Genomic DNA, 18,792 nt, shown 5'->3' with positions numbered 1-18,792 from the left:
TCTCCAGGTGTGACACCTGCCAAAGGGCCAAGCCATTACACAGGAAGCCGGCGGGTCTGCTAGAACCCCTACAGACGCCGCTCGAACCGTGGGAGAGAGTGGCCCTGGACTTCGTCACAGATCTGCCCAGTTCGCGAGGCAAAACAGCGGTATTCGTGGTCGTAGACATGTTCACCAAGATGGCGCACTTTATTCCTTGCGCGAAGGTGGCCACAGCGGAACAGACCGCCAAGCTGTTCATAGACCACGTGTTCAAAGCTCACGGCTTGCCGCGGTCCATCCTGTCCGACCGGGGTCACCAATTCGTCTCCATCTTCTGGCAGAAGCTTCTGGGCATTCTGAACGTCAAGATCAACTTAGCGTCAGCACGACACCCGCAGACCAACGGAAAAGCGGAGAGGGTCAACGCCATCATGCAGCAGTACCTGCGATGCTACGCCAATCAACAACCCTCGACCTGGGTGGACTACCTACTGCTGGCCGAGTTTGCCTACAACAACACGAAGCACGGGTCTACAGGAGTGACACCGTTCTTCGCCAATAATGGGCGGCATCCCAGAACTTTCCTGGGTTTGGAGACGAAGGGGGAGGGGGAGCCAAGGGGAGCAGAGCACTTAGCAGCAGAGTTACAGGAGGTCCACGAGCAACTCCGAAGGCAATTGGAACTGGCGAAACACGCCTACAAAATGCAGGCGGACAAGCACAGGAGAGTCGGGGAGGACATCCAGGTGGGGGACTGGGTCTGGTTAGCAGCCCAGGCAGTGCCGGCCAGGACGCTAGCTAAGAGGAAGCTCAAACACAAGCAGCTGGGGCCTTACCAGGTCGCGGCGCAAATCAATCCAGTGGCCTTCCGGTTGACACTCCCGGAGGGCTCCAGAATGCATCCAGTCTTTCATAGGTCAGTGCTCACACCCTACAGGGCAGCCCACAGGTTTCAGGCGCCAGGGAACGCGCCAGACCCACTTAACGAATCTCCGAAGAGGGAGGGGTCACGGAGGGCGACGCCACTCAACGAGGTCACGGAGATTTTGGACTCGAGGTGGGGGGAAGAGGGGGTGGAATATCTCCTCGCCAGGGAAGGTACCCCAGCCAGCGCTAACAGATGGGTACCGTGCTATGCCGTGGAGGAGCATTACCTCAAAGACGAGTTCCATGCACTCTTCCCACACAGACCTATGCCGGCAGAGTATTTCGACGACTGGCTTTTCACACCCACACTTTCAGCCAGTACGTTCCAGGGTTTTTCATCAGCTGAAGAGACTACGCCGGAAACAAGCTCCCCGGAGGGGTCATTCTCGGGGTTTGCCACAGACCGCTCCTATTGGTGGGACACTCAACCGGAGGTGGGGTGGCGCAGGGAGCTGCTGCGGGGACCTTTACACGCAGTCTCACCAGAGGTACCCGGGGGAGGGGAGGACATGGACGTGTTGGGGGAGGATCCTGGATTCGAGCACAACAGCAGAGAGATGGAAGCAGAAGAAATCGACGTCGACGAGCCCGTTGCGGTCTGGCCAGATCCCGCGGACCGGCTGCACACCGGGGGGGGAAGAATGGTATCCCGCACTCACACCCACAGCACTGGAGCACCCGGAACCCACACCCGAAGAGGGGGAGGGGGGAAGGGGGGGCTTCGAGGGGGGGATGGATGTCAGGGAATCAGGAGCAGGAGCACTGGGGAGAGAGGAATTGGAGAGCAAAGGGGAAGAATCCGAGGGAAGCGTAGGGGAGTATGACAGTGGCCCGAGAGATTCCATGAGCTTCTCCAGCGAATCAGAAGATTCCCAGAAGGGGGCGCCGATGGTCAGAGCAAGGGGGGTCCCAGGGGGGACGCACCAGAAACAAGGAGCCAGAGGGGAACCCCAAAGCAGCAGTGGGGGATCGGGACCAGTTTCCCCACCAGAGCGTAGTGGGGGGGAAGAGTCACATGTGTCAGGGCCAGCGTCTCCTCCAGCAGGGAGAGGAGGTGAGTCAGGGCTGACCACGCCTCCATTGGAGAGTGGGGGAATGGAGGGGAGGTCAGTTGCAGCTAGCCCCCCCGAAGGGGGAAGCAGTGACAGCAGCAGTGAAACGGTCAGGAGGAAAGCTGCTGGCTGGGCGCGCGCGCCAAGTTCAAATGTGCAGGCGCGGGGGACAGCAGGAGACCCGGATGGGGAACCAGCTCCTAAAGCCCGCCGGAGGGAGGGAGAAGGCTCAGGGGAATCAGCGTCAGAAGAGGCTAGAAAGGGCAAGACCCCGGCGGGCAGGCGGACCCAGAGGAGGAAAGAGCAGCAGAAAAGGTGGAGCAAGGCTAGACTCTTAAACTGGTGTCTGGGGGGAGGAGATTCAGACGGAGCTTCAGCGGTCTAGAATTTGAGACGTAGAGCTGCACGCTGCGGCTGTGGAAGTGAAACTGAACTTCAATAAAGACTTTTGTACTTAACAACGAAGCGGCGTTGGTCCTTTGTGAGCTGGGACCTCGGGCAGCTCTGACAGGTATGATAAGGTTAAAGCACATAAAGCGTTTAAAAACCATATTGTCCGAAAAGCACTGTTTAATGTTTGGATAAGATATAAGGATTTGTTAGAAAATAAAACCCCAAGATGGTTGTCACCAATGGAAGCAAAGGCTCAGAAAAAACTCAGTATGGAGGCCAAATGGCCGAAATATTGGGAAATTCTGGAACAAGAGGGAGACAGATTAAAACTGCAGAGTTTTGAAAAATTAAAAAATAGAGTGCGAGACTGGCTCCATTATTACCAAATAATGGAGGCGTATAATTTGGACAAAAAACTTGGCTTCCAGGTGGAAAAATCAAAATTGGAAACAGAATTGTTAGATCCCAAAGTTAAGAATTTGTCAAGAATGTATAACTTGCTGTTGAAATGGAACACCCAGGATGAAATGGTGAAATCTGCTATGATTAAATGGGCACAAGATGTTGGATACAACATTATGATGGCTGACTGGGAACAGTTATGGACCACAGGTATGAAGTTTACGGCATGTAATGCCTTAAAAGAGAATCTAATGAAAATGATCTACAGGTGGTACATAACACCAGTCAAGCTTGCAAAAATTTACCATTTGCCCGATAATAAATGCTGGAAATGTAATGAGACTGAAGGTACATTCTTTCACCTTTGGTGGACATGCCCAAGGATTAAGACTTTCTGGGAGATGATTTATAATGAAATGAAAAAGGTATTTAAATATACTTTCCTGAAGAAACCAGAGGCCTTTCTCCTGGGCATGGTCGGCCAATTGGTGCCAAAGAAGGATAGAATTTTCTTTATGTATGCTACAACAGCAGCAAGAATAATTATCGCAAAGCATTGGAAGACACAAGATCTACCCTCCCGGGAAGAATGGCAGATGAAGTTGATGGACTACATGGAACTGGCGGAAATGACTGGCAGAATCCGAGACCAGGGAGAAGAGTCAGTGGAAGAAGATTGGAGAAAATTTAAAGTTTATTTACAGAAATTCTGCAAAATTAATGAATGTTAGAAGGATGCTGGAATGAAGTTATATGGCTTTAGCAGATATGTTATAAAGAATTAAGTAAAAATAGATTGTCAATGGGCCAAAGTGGAAAAATTAAGCTTAGATTGTGTTAAGATAAATTGTAGAACAAAAATTGAGAAAGATGGAAAGGATTTGCTGAAATAGCTAACTGAATTAGAATACAAAAAAGGGAGGTGTGAGGAGGTCGATGAAACAAGTAAATGAAAGACAAAGATATGGAAATATTGGATGTGTTTTTAATTGTTTTTGCTTTTCTTTTTGTTTTGCTGTATTGTTTTTTGTTTTTTTTCTACGTATTGTAAGGTATTGATTTGTTTTGTTTAACTTTTCATTTTTTCTTTCTTCTTTTTTCTGTAATCTTTAAACTTTTAATAAATATTATTAAAAAAAAGAGAAGTAAATAAGCTTTATTGTAGTAGGAAAAGGCCATGACATGCTTGAGCAGTGGATTCAACTAAATAGCTTCCAAAATCCTTTCCATCTTCTACTATTCTATGAAAAGAATGCAGCCATTTATTTACTGAAGTTTATACCCTGCCCTTCCACAGTAGAAACAGCACTCAGGGTGTTTTACATCCTTTGAAAACAAAATCATCATCATCATCATCATGAGATGTATAATAAAACAAATTTAAACAACAATAAAAGCAGTGCCAGATTATCAAGTAGGCAGAGTAAGCACTGATCTATGGGCCCCATGCCTTTTAGGGGGCCTGTGACAACATATCAAAATAATATTGATTTGATCTTGAAAGAAAATTACAGTACAATCAAGTTTTCTTAGTTCAATGTTATTCCACAAGAGGGCACATGAGAGGGGGGTGAGATTTCCACTGCCTGGGGCCTCCACGGGGTTTAATCTGGCACTGAATAAAAGAGACAAGAGTAGAAGATTTTTAAAAATCAACTTTAAAATTGCAGGATTGGCCATTAAAAATCCTAACAAAGCAAATTGAAAACTTATCTGAATAATAATAGATCTTGTAGCTAGGTGGTAGAAGACAGAGAAAGGGATGAACGTGCTTCTGGAGGAGGGAAGTTCCACTTTCGCTGTGTCCAGAGGCAAGGCTCTTGCACAATTCCTGACAAATATAGCTTCAAGGATAGTCCAAACAGAGAATTATTATTATTATTATTATTATTATTATTATTATTATTATTATTATTTATACCCCGCCCTCCCCAGCCAAGGCTGGGCTCAGGGCGGCCAACAACCAATAATAAAAATGAGTTGAATGAATACAACTTAAAAACAAGATTAAAATACAACATTAAAACAATTAAAATGCAACCTCATCACAGGAGAAGAAAAGAAAAAGAAAGAGGGGGAGGCAATCAAATTGACTCCAAGCCAAAGGCCAGGCGGAACAACTCTGTCTTACAGGTCCTGCAGAAAGAAATAAGATGCTGCAGGGCCCTGGTCTCATGAGACAGAGCGTTCCACCAGGCCGGAGCCAGTGTTGAAAAAGCCCTGGCTCTGGTTGAAGCTAATGTAACTTCCTTATGGCCTGTGGCCTCTAGGGTGTTGCTATTTATGGACCTTAAGGTCCTCCGTGGGGCATACTTGGAGAGGCGGTCCCCTAGGTACGAGGGTCCTAGGCCATGAAGGGCTTTAAAGGTCAAAACCAGCACCTTAAATCTGACCCTATACTCCACTGGGAGCCAGTGCAGCTGGAAAAGCACTGGGTGAATATGCTCCCATGGCAGAGACCCCGTAAGGAGCCTCGCTGCAACATTCTGCACCCACTGGAGTTTCTGGGACAGCTTCAAGGGCAGCCCCGCGTAGAGCGAATTACAGTAGTCAAGCCCGGAGGTGACCATCGCATGGATCACTGTGGCCAGGTCAGGGTGGGAAAGGTAAGGGACCAACTGCTTGATGCGGCAAAGGTGGGAAAATGTCGCCTTGGCTGTTGCTGTAACCTGCGCCTCCGTGGAAAGGGAGGCGTCAAGGATTACACCCAAACTCTTAACGGAAGGCAAATGCACTAATTGGGCCCCCACAAGAGAAGGGAGTTGGTCCCTCATCCCCATACAATCCCGACCCAGCCAGAGGACCTCTGCCTTCGAAGGATTTAGTTTCTATCGGCTCCCACAAAACCATCCTGCCACAGCTTCCAAGCATCTGGTCAGTGTGTCTTGGGCCGAGTTGGTGTGGCCATCCATCAGCAGATAGAGCTGAGTGTCATCAGCATATTGGTGACAACCCAGCCCAAAGCTCTGGACAATCTGGGCAAGGGGGCGCATAAAGATGTTAAAAAGCATCGGGGAGAGGATTGCGCCCTGCGGCACTCCACACACCAAGGAGTGGCGCAACGACATCTCCCTCCCTAGCGCCACCCTCTGTCCCCGACCAGAGATAAAAGAGCACAGCCATTTATGGGCTATGCCCTGTATCCCCACATCAGCGAGGCGGTGGTCCAGAAGATCATGATCAACCATGTCAAAGGCTGCTGACAAATCTAAAAGAATCAGCAGTCCCAACCAGCCTTGATCCAGTTGTCTATGACCAGCCTCGATCCAGTTGTCTGTTAGGGCAACCAGAGCCATCTCGGTCCCGAAGCCAGGACGGAACCCAGACTGAAATGAATCTAAAGCCGATGTTTCCTCCAGAAACCTACCAAGCTGTTCAGCAACCGCTCTCTCAATTACCTTACCCAGTTATGGAAGATTTGAAACTGGGCGGTCCTTGGATAGGTCTGAAGGATCTAGTGAAGTTTTCTTTAAGAGCGGACACACCACTGCTTCCTTCAGCTCCCCTTCAGCATCTATATAACATCTATGGGACTTCTGGGTGAAGATGGTGACAAGAAAAGCTCCCTGCCAAGTCAATTAGCTCAGCAGATGTTAATTGCAGCATACAGACAAGGAGCATATCTGTTGTCTGTAAAATCTTATGGAACAGGCAGGGTGGGATTGAAAGCAGACCTGGCCATAGCATTAGGCAAAGGGATGCAGCTGTCTTAGATGGCAAATGTTGAGAAGTGGGCAAAACCAGTGAGGTTTTATTGAGCCAGAGTATATGCCAGGCAGCCTATGCTGCACCCTCTAAGGTAGGCTGCTGCACTCAGATGTGACAGAAGATGTGGCCCCCATCACCAGTGTTTTATGTTTGCTTGTCTATTTGTTCGTTTGTTTAAAAAAATGGGAAAATCAATAAAAAAAAATTGGGGAAAAAGACAGCCCTGGCTGCTGAGCTGTTCCTCCCTCCCACCTGTCAAAGGGAGCCTCGAAGCTGATGTGGATCCCAATAGTGCCTGCCCTCCCCCTTCCTGTCAAAGGGGGCCACGCAGCTGGTCCTGATCTCGATCCCTCCTTCCCTTATTCCTTCCCTCCACGTGGCTCCTCCTCACGCTTCCCTCCGTCTCCAGCAGCCGCCCCCTTCCCCAATTGAGAAAGCCACAATAAGCCCACCTCCCCTCTTCCAACAGCATCACACAGACCTCTCCCAGCTCCCTTGTGCCTCCCTCTGTCCCCCCATGTGCACGCTGCTCAGAGTTGCATCGCTGTGGAGACTGGCAGCGGTTGCTGCTGCTGCATCTAAGGTTGCAGAGAAAGGCCCTGAGGTCGACCAGAAAAAACCCACGGTTGACTGGGGGCTTGCAATCAACATGTTGTACGTGCCTGCTGTAGTCTACCACTAGGTGCCACACTTGGTGTATTCTGCTCTCCAAGGTTATTGCCGTTTTCAACTGCACTACATACTCCAGGGATAGCTAAATTGCCTCCAGATGTCCCTAGACTCCAGCTCCCATCACTCCTAGCTACCATGGGATTATGGAAGTTGTTTTTTAAAACATATTTTTTATTAATTTTTCATTAATAACATATCAAATCTTGCCACATCATAGCACAAATAATAAAGCCAATTATACATTCCAAATTCAATAATTTAATGGGACTGCCCATGTTCTGGCTAGTAGGAGAAGGTATTTTATTCTTGTTCTTGAATTTTCCTCTGTTGTTTATTCCCAATATCATAGTTATGATCTTAACCCTTTATCATCATGACAATCACTGGTATGCGACTTTTAATCATATTTAACAAATCCATATTTATTCATTCTGTTGTTTGACAATTGTTTTTGGCACTGTCCCCCCTCAGAGGGCTCCCTTTTAATACGTGCTCTTAACTCCAAAACTCTGGGCTGGCTTCCAACTTTCCTTTGTTTAATAAAATTCAAAGCAGTCTTTCAAGTCTCTTTAACGAGCTGGGGTTTCCCAAATCCAAATAAAGGTCTTCCATAGAAGGCAATGCCATCAGGTATATTCCACAGTTAATAATTGTTTGGTTCCCCTAGAATCCAAGCTTGCTCCCCCCGGGCCCTAGGGGAAGCTTGCAAAGATCAAAGATTCACTTTCACTTTAATGTTGATCCATATATGACAAAAATCCATGCGAACAGATGCAGTTTTGTGTGTGAAATATTCCCGTTTTAGTCCTTTGGTTGTCTTCCACCACCTTATGGAGGCTCCTTTCTTTTTCAGCAGCACCACAGTTTATGCCATTTTATTGTCCCAAGCTGAAAGCACATCTTATCTTGTTTTTGTCAGTTCTAAGTAGAGCCCTCCACAAGGGACCGTGCCATAAAATATCAAATTCTGAAGTTTTTATACAGTTCCTCCTGCATTCCATTTAATTAATTAGATCTTTCTTAGTGTGGCTTGCCAAATCATGAAGTAACAAATATAGAGAAGAAACAGAAGAAACAGCCGCTCACCTCACATAAAACATAGCAAAATGTCGAGAGTCCTTTTCAAATCAAATCTTTGGCACTCAGTGACTGAATTATTTAGCAGGTCCTTTTTTGTCTCCTTCTTTCCAGAACATGCTTGTTTCAAAGTCCAAATTCAAAAATTTTCTGAAGAACAGGGATCCTCCTGCTCATGGCGATGGCTCTGGAGAGTTTCCAATTCATGCGATACTCAGCACCCAGCGTCCCTGCCCCCACATTCTGTAGCAAGTGGGAGTTTTCGGATGACCCGTGGGTGATGGCAAGCCCCCCCTACCCTGGGGAGGGGTCAGCAGGGATAATTACCCCCATATTATCCCTGAATAATTGCATGATTGGAGTCCAGTGCCATGGGAAAGTAGCCAAATGCCATGGCGATCAGATCGGAAGTGGGATTATGGACGTTGTAATCCAACAAAATATAGAAAGCCACAGATTAGCCATCCTTGGACAGTCAGAGATGCTGTAGCTGCAAACTTTCTGCTCTGAGTTTGACTAGATGACCTCCAAGGTTACCTTTGAACACTATTGTGCTCAATATTGTTCAATAGTATGAGAAGAGTGTATCACTCAGCGCATGCAGAAGGAAAGAAAAGGTGTATGCACTCAGTGCATGCACCTTCACAAAAAAGTGTCGCCTGAAGCATATCTGAGTATTGTAGAATATGTAGTTTTACTTCTTAAAACAGGTAGAGGAAAAGGACTCAAGAGGAAATTGTGCAGAGTTGAGAGGAGTTAGGTATTGGTTTCCTGGAAGTGGATAACTTGCTGTAGATCTGCTAGGTAGCGCTATCTCTTTGGGAAGTAAAGCTAGCTTTACTAGAGCTTTTGAAACTTATCCATATCCTGTCCTGCTATTTTGTTTTTCCTTTTGCCCACCTTGCTATTATCAGAAGGGTTTGCCATGTGGCTCAGACCTACATCAAATTTCCTAAGAAGCTCATCAAACCTCTCAGTTGGCACCTAACAGTGTGCCTGAGCTGCTTTAGGTTTGAAGGGTCTCATAGTCTTGCAGACCTTTGTATGTATGTATCTGTATCTGTCTATCATCTATCTATCTATATCTATCTATATCTATCTATCTATATCTCTATCTCTATCTCTATCTCTATCTATCTATCATCTATGTCTTTTAAAGCCATTGGCCTGATCCAGCAGATTCTTCTAATGTTCTTATGGTGGGTTTGCCCAGAGGAAGGGCAACGGAGGTAACCAAGGGTCATTGTGACTCAGAGTGTGACGAATACCTGAAGGATTGCCTCCTTCCTTCTAAACTAAAAGGCTCCAACCTCATAAGGGACTTACTTGGTCATGGCACGTGGGAGAGGGGCGACTTTCCTGCTGATAGACAGGACCCTTTTCTTGATCTTATCTGCTGCCTACACAGCACTGCTAGGGGTGCCCCTCACTGTGCACCTATGCCTGCGGGGGGCGGGGGGGAGATATCACTCACTTGCCATAGCAGGAGACACAATAGCGTAACCAGCGTGATAAAACAAGGAATTACCAGCTAATTGACAATGTAACACTGTGGAAGCCAGCTGAAATCTAACAGTTGGATAACTAAACGAAGGTCTAACAGACAGAACCAGCAACCTTACTGCACATGTGCCGCTAAAGGAAATGCTGAAAAACAAGCAAAATAATATGTTAGATTGCTGCAATCTCATACGCTTAAAGCCAGAACTGCACCACCTACGCCGTGTGCTGGTGGCCAGAACTGTAAGCCACTGGGAGGCAGTCCATGCAATGCCATAGGCCGGGAATGAAAGGAGTGGTTAATTAAGAGACAGCAACCAGCAACCTACTACATATGTGCAATAAGTTAGCAGCAAGAACTGCATCCCCAAAGCCAAATGGCAACTGTATAAAGAGGAGGTCAAGGGTGGGAGAGAAGGGACTGTCCTGGCGCTGGGAAAAAGGTAAAGGTAAAGGTACCCCTGCCCGTACGGGCCAGTCTTGACAGACTCTAGGGTTGTGCGCTCATCTCACTCTATAGGCCAGGAGCCAGCGCTGTCCGCAGACACTTCCGGGTCACGTGGCCAGCGTGACGAAGCTACTCTGGCGAGCCAGCACCAGCGCAGCACACGGAAACGCCGTTTACCTTCCCGCTAGTAAGCGGTCCCTATTTATCTACTTGCACCCAGGGGTGCTTTCGAACTGCTAGGTTGGCAGGCGCTGGGACCGAGCAACGGGAGCGCACCCCGCCGCGGGGATTCGAACCGCCGACCACGCGATCGGCAAGTCCTAGGCACTGAGGTTTTACCCACAGCGCCACCCGCGTCCCAGGGACTGTCCTGGCGCTGGGAGGAGACCTCCAAATCCCAAAAGCCACCCCCACAAGCAGCACCAGTTGCAGAAGGCCTAAACATGCTGCCAAGCGGCCCAGAAGGGATCAAATACTAAACCTGAATACTAAATTCAAGTTTAGTATTTGATCGGCAATTTCTTTTGGTGATGGAGAATTAAGTTTGAAATTCGTATCGAAAGTTCGCTTAAGGAGGAGCATTTTACTCTGAATTTCGTCACGGAAAATATGGTTCGAGTATCGCAAGTGAAACCAAGTGCATTTTTGTATCAGTTCGTCATTATTGAAGTGTTGTAACTTCCACAAAAAATTGAAATTCACATATTTCCCTAACAGCAGAAAATCGCAGTGTCAGTCCAACAATAACAAAGTCAATTATTTTGAAGTATACATTCACTCTGAAGTCTTTTTCAGCATCCTCTTGAGTTAGACATCCCCTGCGAGTAATAAAAGTATCTGAAACACCTAGTTTGACTGATACATGTTGACATTCTTGAAGTATGTTATTCCATTTCTCTCTAAAATTCAAAATGTCTGTACGCAGTTGATCTATGTTGTCCCTTTCAACATCCAGTGTGGCATTATGTGATTCTATTACCAAGTTTATCTCATGTATCATTGTGAGAAGTTTGCTCTGAATCCTTGACATTACAACATATTCAAAAGTGTTCAAGTATTTTTTTATTCATCGAAGATCAGCTTTACATTCTGCAGTTAAATTCACTGATCTCAGATACTGCAGTTCGAATACCATTAAAATGGTTTGCAATTGGTTTTACACTATCAATCCTTGCTGACCATCTTGTTTTTGAGACTGAATGAAGTGAGGCAGGAACATTTTTCTTCAGTACCTCCCAAACTGAAGGGCTTGCACTGAAGACATTGAACATTTTCTGAATGGTTCCAAAGAAGGTAATAGCTTCGTTACAGGCTTCAGCGCAATCGGTACCCACGAGATTCAGAGTATGATTGGCACAACTAGAGAAAATGCAGTTCTCATTATTTCCATTTAGGATAGCCTGTACACCTGTGTACTTTCCAGCCATGTTAAACCCATTGTCGTATGCTTGACCGACAGTCTTGAAAGTTCAAATTGAGCCTCTCTAAGATGTCTAATATTTCAGTGGCAATTTCTTCTCCAGTCTTTATGGAAAATTCATGAAAACCAAGAAAGCTTCTTTCAAATGTTTTACAAAAGGGTTTCCACTCCTCCCTTGACTCCTCTGGGTCCCTAATTTTGGTGGTCATATCAGTTTATTCTCTTTGGTTGACATTTCTCCGTCTCGTTGATCTCTAGCATGGTTGTAAGGGCAGGAAATCGCGAAGCGGATTTGGAATAGGACCAAAAGCAGAAAGATGTTACAGATAACTATTTAGGGTGTATCCTATGCCCTTTTAAAATGTGGTCTTTTTGGTGGGGGCAATTATAGGTTTGTCATTTTTTATTATATATTTTGTGTGGTTTTTCTTCTGGTTTTGTTCTGTGAGGTGCCCTGAGCAGTATATAAAGCCAATAAATAATAAATAATACATAGTTGCCATCAAAATCATTCCACCCACCCACCCCTTGCAAATCAGGCTTCTTCTCAAAATTTAGACTTTCAGTAGTTTGCAAAGGAGGAAATCACTCCAAAGCACGGCGGATGCTTGAAGTGGTTTCCCCAAATTCACATCGTCAGACTGGAGAAGCCCAGAGAAGTTGCATTTGCAACTGAATTTCCTGATTTGCAAGGGGGGGTGTGTGGAATAATTTTGACACAAATTGCAAGGGGGTAGGAAGTCAATGGATAAATTAAATGTATTGTTGTAGTTGTTATTCTTGTTCAAGAATGGTAATATTAAAGCACGCAAACTTTTGAAAACTAAATAAACCACATTTGTAGAAAACGGTTGGCACTCACTTCTCTGGCAGTCGCACTGGATGATCCTGGGAGTAGCGGTGAGTGAGAGCCAAGTTGCCACACAGGACTTTTCTCGGCTTATTGAACCTTGCAAGGGATCCAGAGGCTCATCCAGCGGAACCCCGGCCTGACAGGACTCTCAGCCTAGAATCATCGGGTGGTAGAGCTAGGAGGGAGGCGTTTTGACACTTCCCATCCAGCTGGCAGGCAAGCAAAATGGACAGGAAGTGCCCTTCTCCCTGGGAAAAAGCCTGGCTCCTCCTCGTTTCTCTAGGGACGTTCTCAAGTGACACTCCAAGGCAGCTTCTAATGCCACTCATTAGACGCTTCAGCCAGCCTCCCGGCTGTTCCTTGTTTTTCCGAACTGATAAGAACACAAAGCCTTGATCCTTTTATTATTATGAATTATTATTGGGCTTTTCAATTTTTTAAAAAAATTCACCTATTATTCCTGAATTGAGGGGATGGGACTAGATGTCCATGGGACCCATTCGAACTCTATGATTCTATAGTCATTCACTTTTTCTGGCTGGTGTTTGTATCCTCATACTTGCTGTATGATACTTGTCACTCAACTCCCGAAACTTCCTTTTTCTTCAATGTTCATCTCTCAAACCCTATTTTCCTTAGCGTGAAAATATTCTGATGGATAGCCCAATTGCCCATAGACAGTTCCCTGTTTGGACCTCACCATGTCAGCATAATCCATTATTTTATAAGCCATCTATCCTGGATGCTTGAGCCAAGATACCTGTCTTGTCAGGGGCTGGACTAGATGACTGTTGGGGCCCCTCCCTTCCAATGCTACGATTGTGATTTGCCTATCAGGTTGTTGCCAGTTGAGTCCCCTTCTGCGGAACCTCCGTCCCAATTATCCCTCGCAAAAAGGCTTTGGGATTTCTCCATTTCAACATCTTTTTTCATTCATTTCCCATAAATCCTTGGCCTTTGCAAAGGACCACCATATATGGAAAAACAACCCTTCCAGCGGTTCACTTTCCCAACCCATATTTGAAAGCTTATTGTGGCTTACAGGGGATTTTTTAAAAAAGGATTTATCGCGCCAGCATTGCCAAGGTCTCCTGGCTTCCTCCCGAGGCCCCTGTCCCCGAACACTTTTGCCATCCTTTTTCTGGCCTGTTTTTCCAGGCTAGCTGCAGTGCTGCCCACAATCTATTTGAGGCATTTCCCCCCCATAACATTTTATTAATTTTCCAACAATAACAAAATAAAATCCCTTCCTTGGTTCTATTGTATAGCAATGTACTACATGTCCATTATAAAGTTTTAACCATTTGAAATACTTATTGTCCATTCAAAATCAAATTAGAAGTATTCTTATAACCCTGCCAATGTATTGACCTGTGTACGTTGCTTCTGTTTATACAATTGAGGCATTTGTACCTGGTCATCTGCCCTTTGGAACTCCCTGCCTCATATTTAGGGCAGGTGGCTCACCAGCTCTGGAGATCCTTCTTTTCAGCACCTGCGCCAAAGATTCCCCTTCGGAGAAGCCTAACCCTGAGATTAATTTTAATTCATTTTGAGGCTTTTTAACTTTCATAGGGGTGGGTTTTCCTCCTTTTCCCCATATTACCTCCTTGTGAATCGCTTTTGACAATCCAGCAGGCTACAAATCTCAGGAAATTAAGTAATGAATCCCTCCAAATGACTATTTTTGTAATTTCTTTATTTGGTTCCTAAAAGGCATAAGCCACTTGATGGAAAACAAACCCTTGAAACCTCAGGGGAGTTGACTAGATGCAAGACTATAAAACCGAGAGTGTCTAGTCCCAATCGGGTTTCCATGTGCATCTTCACCCGCTGCTCTGCTTGGCTGCCAGCCGCTTGTCTCGCTCCTCGGCAATGGTGAGGCGGATGCCCTTCCCACGAGGCAGAGAGATCCACGGCTTGTTCCCCTGGATTTATTACAAAAGCAAAATATAAACCACAAAAGATCTCATCAAAATTTCTTCACGTAGTAACTTTAAAAAAAACCATTCCATGGTAACCTCTGCAACCTCCCAAAATTTCAAAGCTTTCTATCTACAAAAAAAAATAGGAGCAAGCCGCAAGGCACAGAATACCACCCAACGTTCAAAACCATGGAAAAGGTTCCCCATTTAGGCATTCCTACATGGGGAACCTTTTCCATGGTTTTGAACGTTGGGTGGTATTCTATGCATCTCAGGGGGTGAAAAGGTCTTAATAAATTCCAGGAAAATTTGAAATAATATTAAATAAAAAGCACCCACCTTGCCAATGACAAAGATGTTGGAGAGCCTGGTGGCAAAGCTGTTGCCGTTGGTGTCCTTGACGTGGACCACGTCAAAGGAGCCAGGGTGCCTCTCGCGGTTGGTGATCACCCCGATGCGCCCCAAGTTGGCGCCCCCCGTCACCATGCAGAGGTTGCCTGTTGGGGAGAAGAGGGAGGGAAAGGGTCAGAAGGCGGAATTGGGACTGGGCAGGGGGGACAGAAATATATATATGCTTCCAAAAATGGGGGTGCTCCGGAAGGGAGCTTCCAGGGCCAGAGGAAGTCTCCCCATCTCCCCCCATTGGGGAAGGATTCTGGTGCTCTTGACACGCTCAGAGGAACCGTCACCTGTGTCAAACTTGATGAAGTCGGTGATCTTGCCTGTCTGCAGGTCGACCTGGACAGTGTCGTTGACCTTGACCAGGGGGTCCGGATAGCGAATGGTGCGGGCGTCGTGAGTCACCAGGCGGGGGGTGCCCTTGGTGCCCACCAGGATGCGGCGCACCTTGCACAGCTTGTACTGCCGGGAGGAATGGAGAAATCAGTCATTTTGTCAATATTAAGAGAATGCCAGCAAGGCCGAGTATTTCTGTAAAAAAGGGATTTGAACCCAGTCTAACTCACGAGGGATTTAAATCGTGACTTAAATCACGAAACCACTCCGAGCATTTATTGTTCCTTCCTCTGGTTGTCCATCTTAAGATGCCAGCAAGGCTGAGTCTTTTGGTAAGAAAAGGATTCAAATCAATTCTCACCTTGGCCTCCTCAGGGCTGATGCGGTGCACGGCAAAGCGCCCCTTGGTGTCATACACCAGGCGGAAGTGCTCGCCAGTCTTCTCGATGCTGATGACGTCTGCAGGGAGAAAGGGCGGGAGTTACGACGGGATGCCAGTGTGGTGCAACCGCTGCATAAACCCGTTTTCCGCTTTGCGGAATGCCCCACCGCTGGAAATCTGGCATTTCAAACCCCGCTGCTAGAAATCTAGGGCCTTACCCATAAAGCCCGCCGGGTAGGTGACGTCGGTGCGAACCTTGCCGTCAATCTTGACAAAGCGCTGCATGCAGATCTTCTTGACCTCATCGCCCGTCAGGGCGTATTTGAGCCGGTTGCGGAGGAAAATCACAAGCGGGAGGCACTCACGCAACTTGTGGGGTCCCGTTGACGGGCGTGGTGCCTAGAACCCCAAAAGGGAAAGGGAAGGTTACAGGGCGGCATGCATTTTCCCAGATGATATTTTACATCCCTTTGTTGTTTTGTCACAATGTTCAACAGACTCCCCAACTTATCCTTCCCCAAGATCCTTTATTTTCTACATTTCCGTTATTTTGAAGTATAATGTTGTGTTAGTTTCTCTGTTACTGGTTATCAGTTCTTGTTGTTATGCACTGTGTTTAGTTTTGCATTTTTCTGCTATAAACTATCCCGGGATGAACGGTGGGATTTAATAAGAAACCACAAGGAATTTATAGATTAGAAATTCAATAAACCATCATAAGGAATTTATAGATTTAATACAGATTTAATAAACCACCACAAGGAATCTAATATGTAAATAAGGAAACAAAACTAAGGGTAAGGCATTTAATGAAGAAGCCCAGGTGCAAACTAATACCTGAAGTGCAAGGCTCCCCTTTTAAAAAGGGTTGTAAAAGGAAATATAAATATGCTTTTCCCCTATCTCCTTTTATACAAAGTTGGAAAAAAGATACTTGCAAAGACTCCCGTCAGCTTGTCCAGCATCCAGTGCTTGGGGGCTGCTACCCGTTTCAGGTGCTTCTTGGGTCCTCGAGCCTGAGGGGGGGAAAGCAGGCAAAGGGCGTGGGTTCGAATTTCCCCGGATGTTTAAGCGGATCATTCTCGCAAGGCGGCGGACTCGACTAGATGACCCTCGGACCCCTTCCAGCCGCCCCTGTTCTATGAACCCGCACCCAGCTCTTCAGTTATTCCCGTTTTAATTGATTCCCATTTAGTTTCTAGTCGAGCATCCTTGGGCTCCCTTCTGCGTTAGGGCAACCCCCCCAGCAGGATCCAGCCCCGCTGCTGCGCCCTAGTTCAGTGGCAGGCAGTTCCCCCGGCCCTTCCCAAGCGATCGCTTTAGAGAGCATGTCTGGCCGGCGGCCTTTTTCCCTGCGGCCCGCACTGCGCATGCTGGCGCCCCCCCCCAAGACCGAGCAAGCCCCGCCGCGGCGCCTCCGCGCCCCATTTCCCCGCCCCACGGAAGAGCGGCGTCTCCCGCGCCCCCGGCCCCGAAAGCGCCGCGCTCGGCGGAGCCGCCGCCGCGGATGGCTACGGATCGCTCCACCGACCCAAAGCCCGAGCACTCACCATGGCTGCGGGTTCTCGACGCAAAAGGAGAGCACTTCCGCCGCCCAGGGGTTATATATCCGGGTCAGGCAGGGAGGGGCGACGAAGCCCTGGCGGATGGAAGCGGCGTTGTGCCGCGCGGGGGCTTCGCAGCCAATGAAATGGGGAATTGGGATCCCGAGAGGCTGTTAGGGAAATTTGTAGTATATTATGTTTTATCGTTTTTTAAAAATATTCTGTTGGTGGCTGGGAAATAGTAATAAATTATTTATTATCATTAAACGTTAAATTATTATTATTTTAATAAATCACACCCACCCAAGTGGGACATGGTCTCTTCCTCCCTAAGCCTTAACAGTATAATATTTTTATTTATTCCAATTGGGGCGGGGAAGCTCCCCTTGGCTACAGCAACTCCAGAGTAACTGCCTGTGAGTTCAGATCTCCATTGCTTTCCCCCTCAGGCCGCCTTTAATGTATTGGAAACTGTATCTGAACAATGTATTGTTCAGATGAACCACTGCTGTAAGCAGTGTTTTTGTAACCAGGTAATTCCTCAAGATCCCAATTCCTTGACTTATTATGAAATGCAATCACCTTGTGGTTCATTCGCATATTCCTGCCTTGCAGCGGGTTGGACTGGAAGACCCTTGGGGTCCCTTCCAGCTATATACACCATTATATGAAAGTGCTTCAGAAAGAATAAACAAGGGAAAAAACACATTTCTTCCAGTTAGTCGTATTATGGCTCATAGGGAAGGGAGGCTTCTTTCCCACTTTATTATTTCTTCCACTGCAATCTGTTCTTGACATATTATATGTCTGCTTTTACGTAGACCCCCTCTTTCCCTTCTTGGGAAAATAATCAATCCTACTGATATTTCTTAGGTCTGTATGGGCTCTGCTGAATTCCTGCTGTGAAGAGGAGGAGGAGGAGGAGGAAGCTTTGCCTGACGAATGGAGAAGAGGAGGTTGAGGAAAAGTCAGCTGCAGGCATGAAGGTAAAAGGGGAAAAAATAGAAATACAAATTAACATATAACACTTAAGAACATTTTTAAACAACCCCACTCCTGATATATCACACCCACCCAAGTGGGGCTTGACCTCATCCCCCCTAACCAGCACAGTACAGTACAGTAAAAATACAGTAAAGTATTTTTATTTATTTGATTGGGGTAGGGCAGCACCTCCTGGCTTCACCCATGTTGGTGTGGTTTGTCTCCTTTTTCCTGTTCTTGTTAGGCTATCTAAAGGTGACAAAGGAATGTGTTGAAAACTTAATTTCTTCAAATGAACCATTGCTTTAACCAGGTATTACTCAAGGCACTGATTCTTTCACCTATCGATTTATCTACATAATCCAAGCGGAGATTAATTAGCATCCAAAAGTGGTACACTTGCACCTTACATCTTTAGATAAATGTTTTGGAAAAGGCATAAATTTAAAAAGATAATTAATTTGCAAGCAAATACTTGAATGCCCAGTGAATTAGATAGGCAGTGAGCTGGCTGATTTGTCTAATGGAGCATCCAAAACCCAGTTTGGGTCTATAAGACCCAGTTTGCCCCCTCCCCCCAGCCTTAATGGCAATCCTCGATTGTTTTCTGTTTGATTTTTTTAACAGATACTCTGAATTGAACACCACAAGAATAAATGGGGATCAGCCCCTGCTGTAGTGACCAGCACTAAAAGCAATTTGAGTAATTCAGATTAATAAAGTAGGAATAATTAATATTTACAAACCAGCAACTTCACACCAGTTTTGGACACTTGCAGCAGCTTGCA

General features: G+C 46.4%; 1 protein-coding gene across 1 annotated transcript; it reads right to left on the bottom strand.

Moving 5' to 3' along the window:
• Positions 1–14,116: 14,116 nt before the first annotated feature.
• LOC310745176 (small ribosomal subunit protein eS4) lies at positions 14,117–17,100 on the bottom strand. The gene is made up of 7 exons (XM_083577275.1): positions 17,027–17,100; positions 16,415–16,492; positions 15,695–15,875; positions 15,456–15,553; positions 15,049–15,220; positions 14,699–14,856; positions 14,117–14,362 (listed from the first exon to the last, which is right to left on the bottom strand). Exons 1-7 carry the CDS (start codon positions 17,027–17,029, stop codon positions 14,261–14,263), a joined length of 792 nt encoding a protein of 263 aa, XP_083433401.1. The 5' UTR covers positions 17,030–17,100; the 3' UTR covers positions 14,117–14,260.
• Positions 17,101–18,792: the final 1,692 nt, after the last annotated feature.

This window comes from Podarcis filfolensis (genome assembly GCF_964270895.1).
Source record: "Podarcis filfolensis genome assembly, chromosome: 11".
In the NCBI taxonomy this organism is placed as follows: Eukaryota; Metazoa; Chordata; class Lepidosauria; order Squamata; family Lacertidae; genus Podarcis; species Podarcis filfolensis.
The sequence above is the reverse complement of the archived record's forward strand: the minus strand, read 5'-3'. Positions and strand labels throughout refer to the sequence as shown.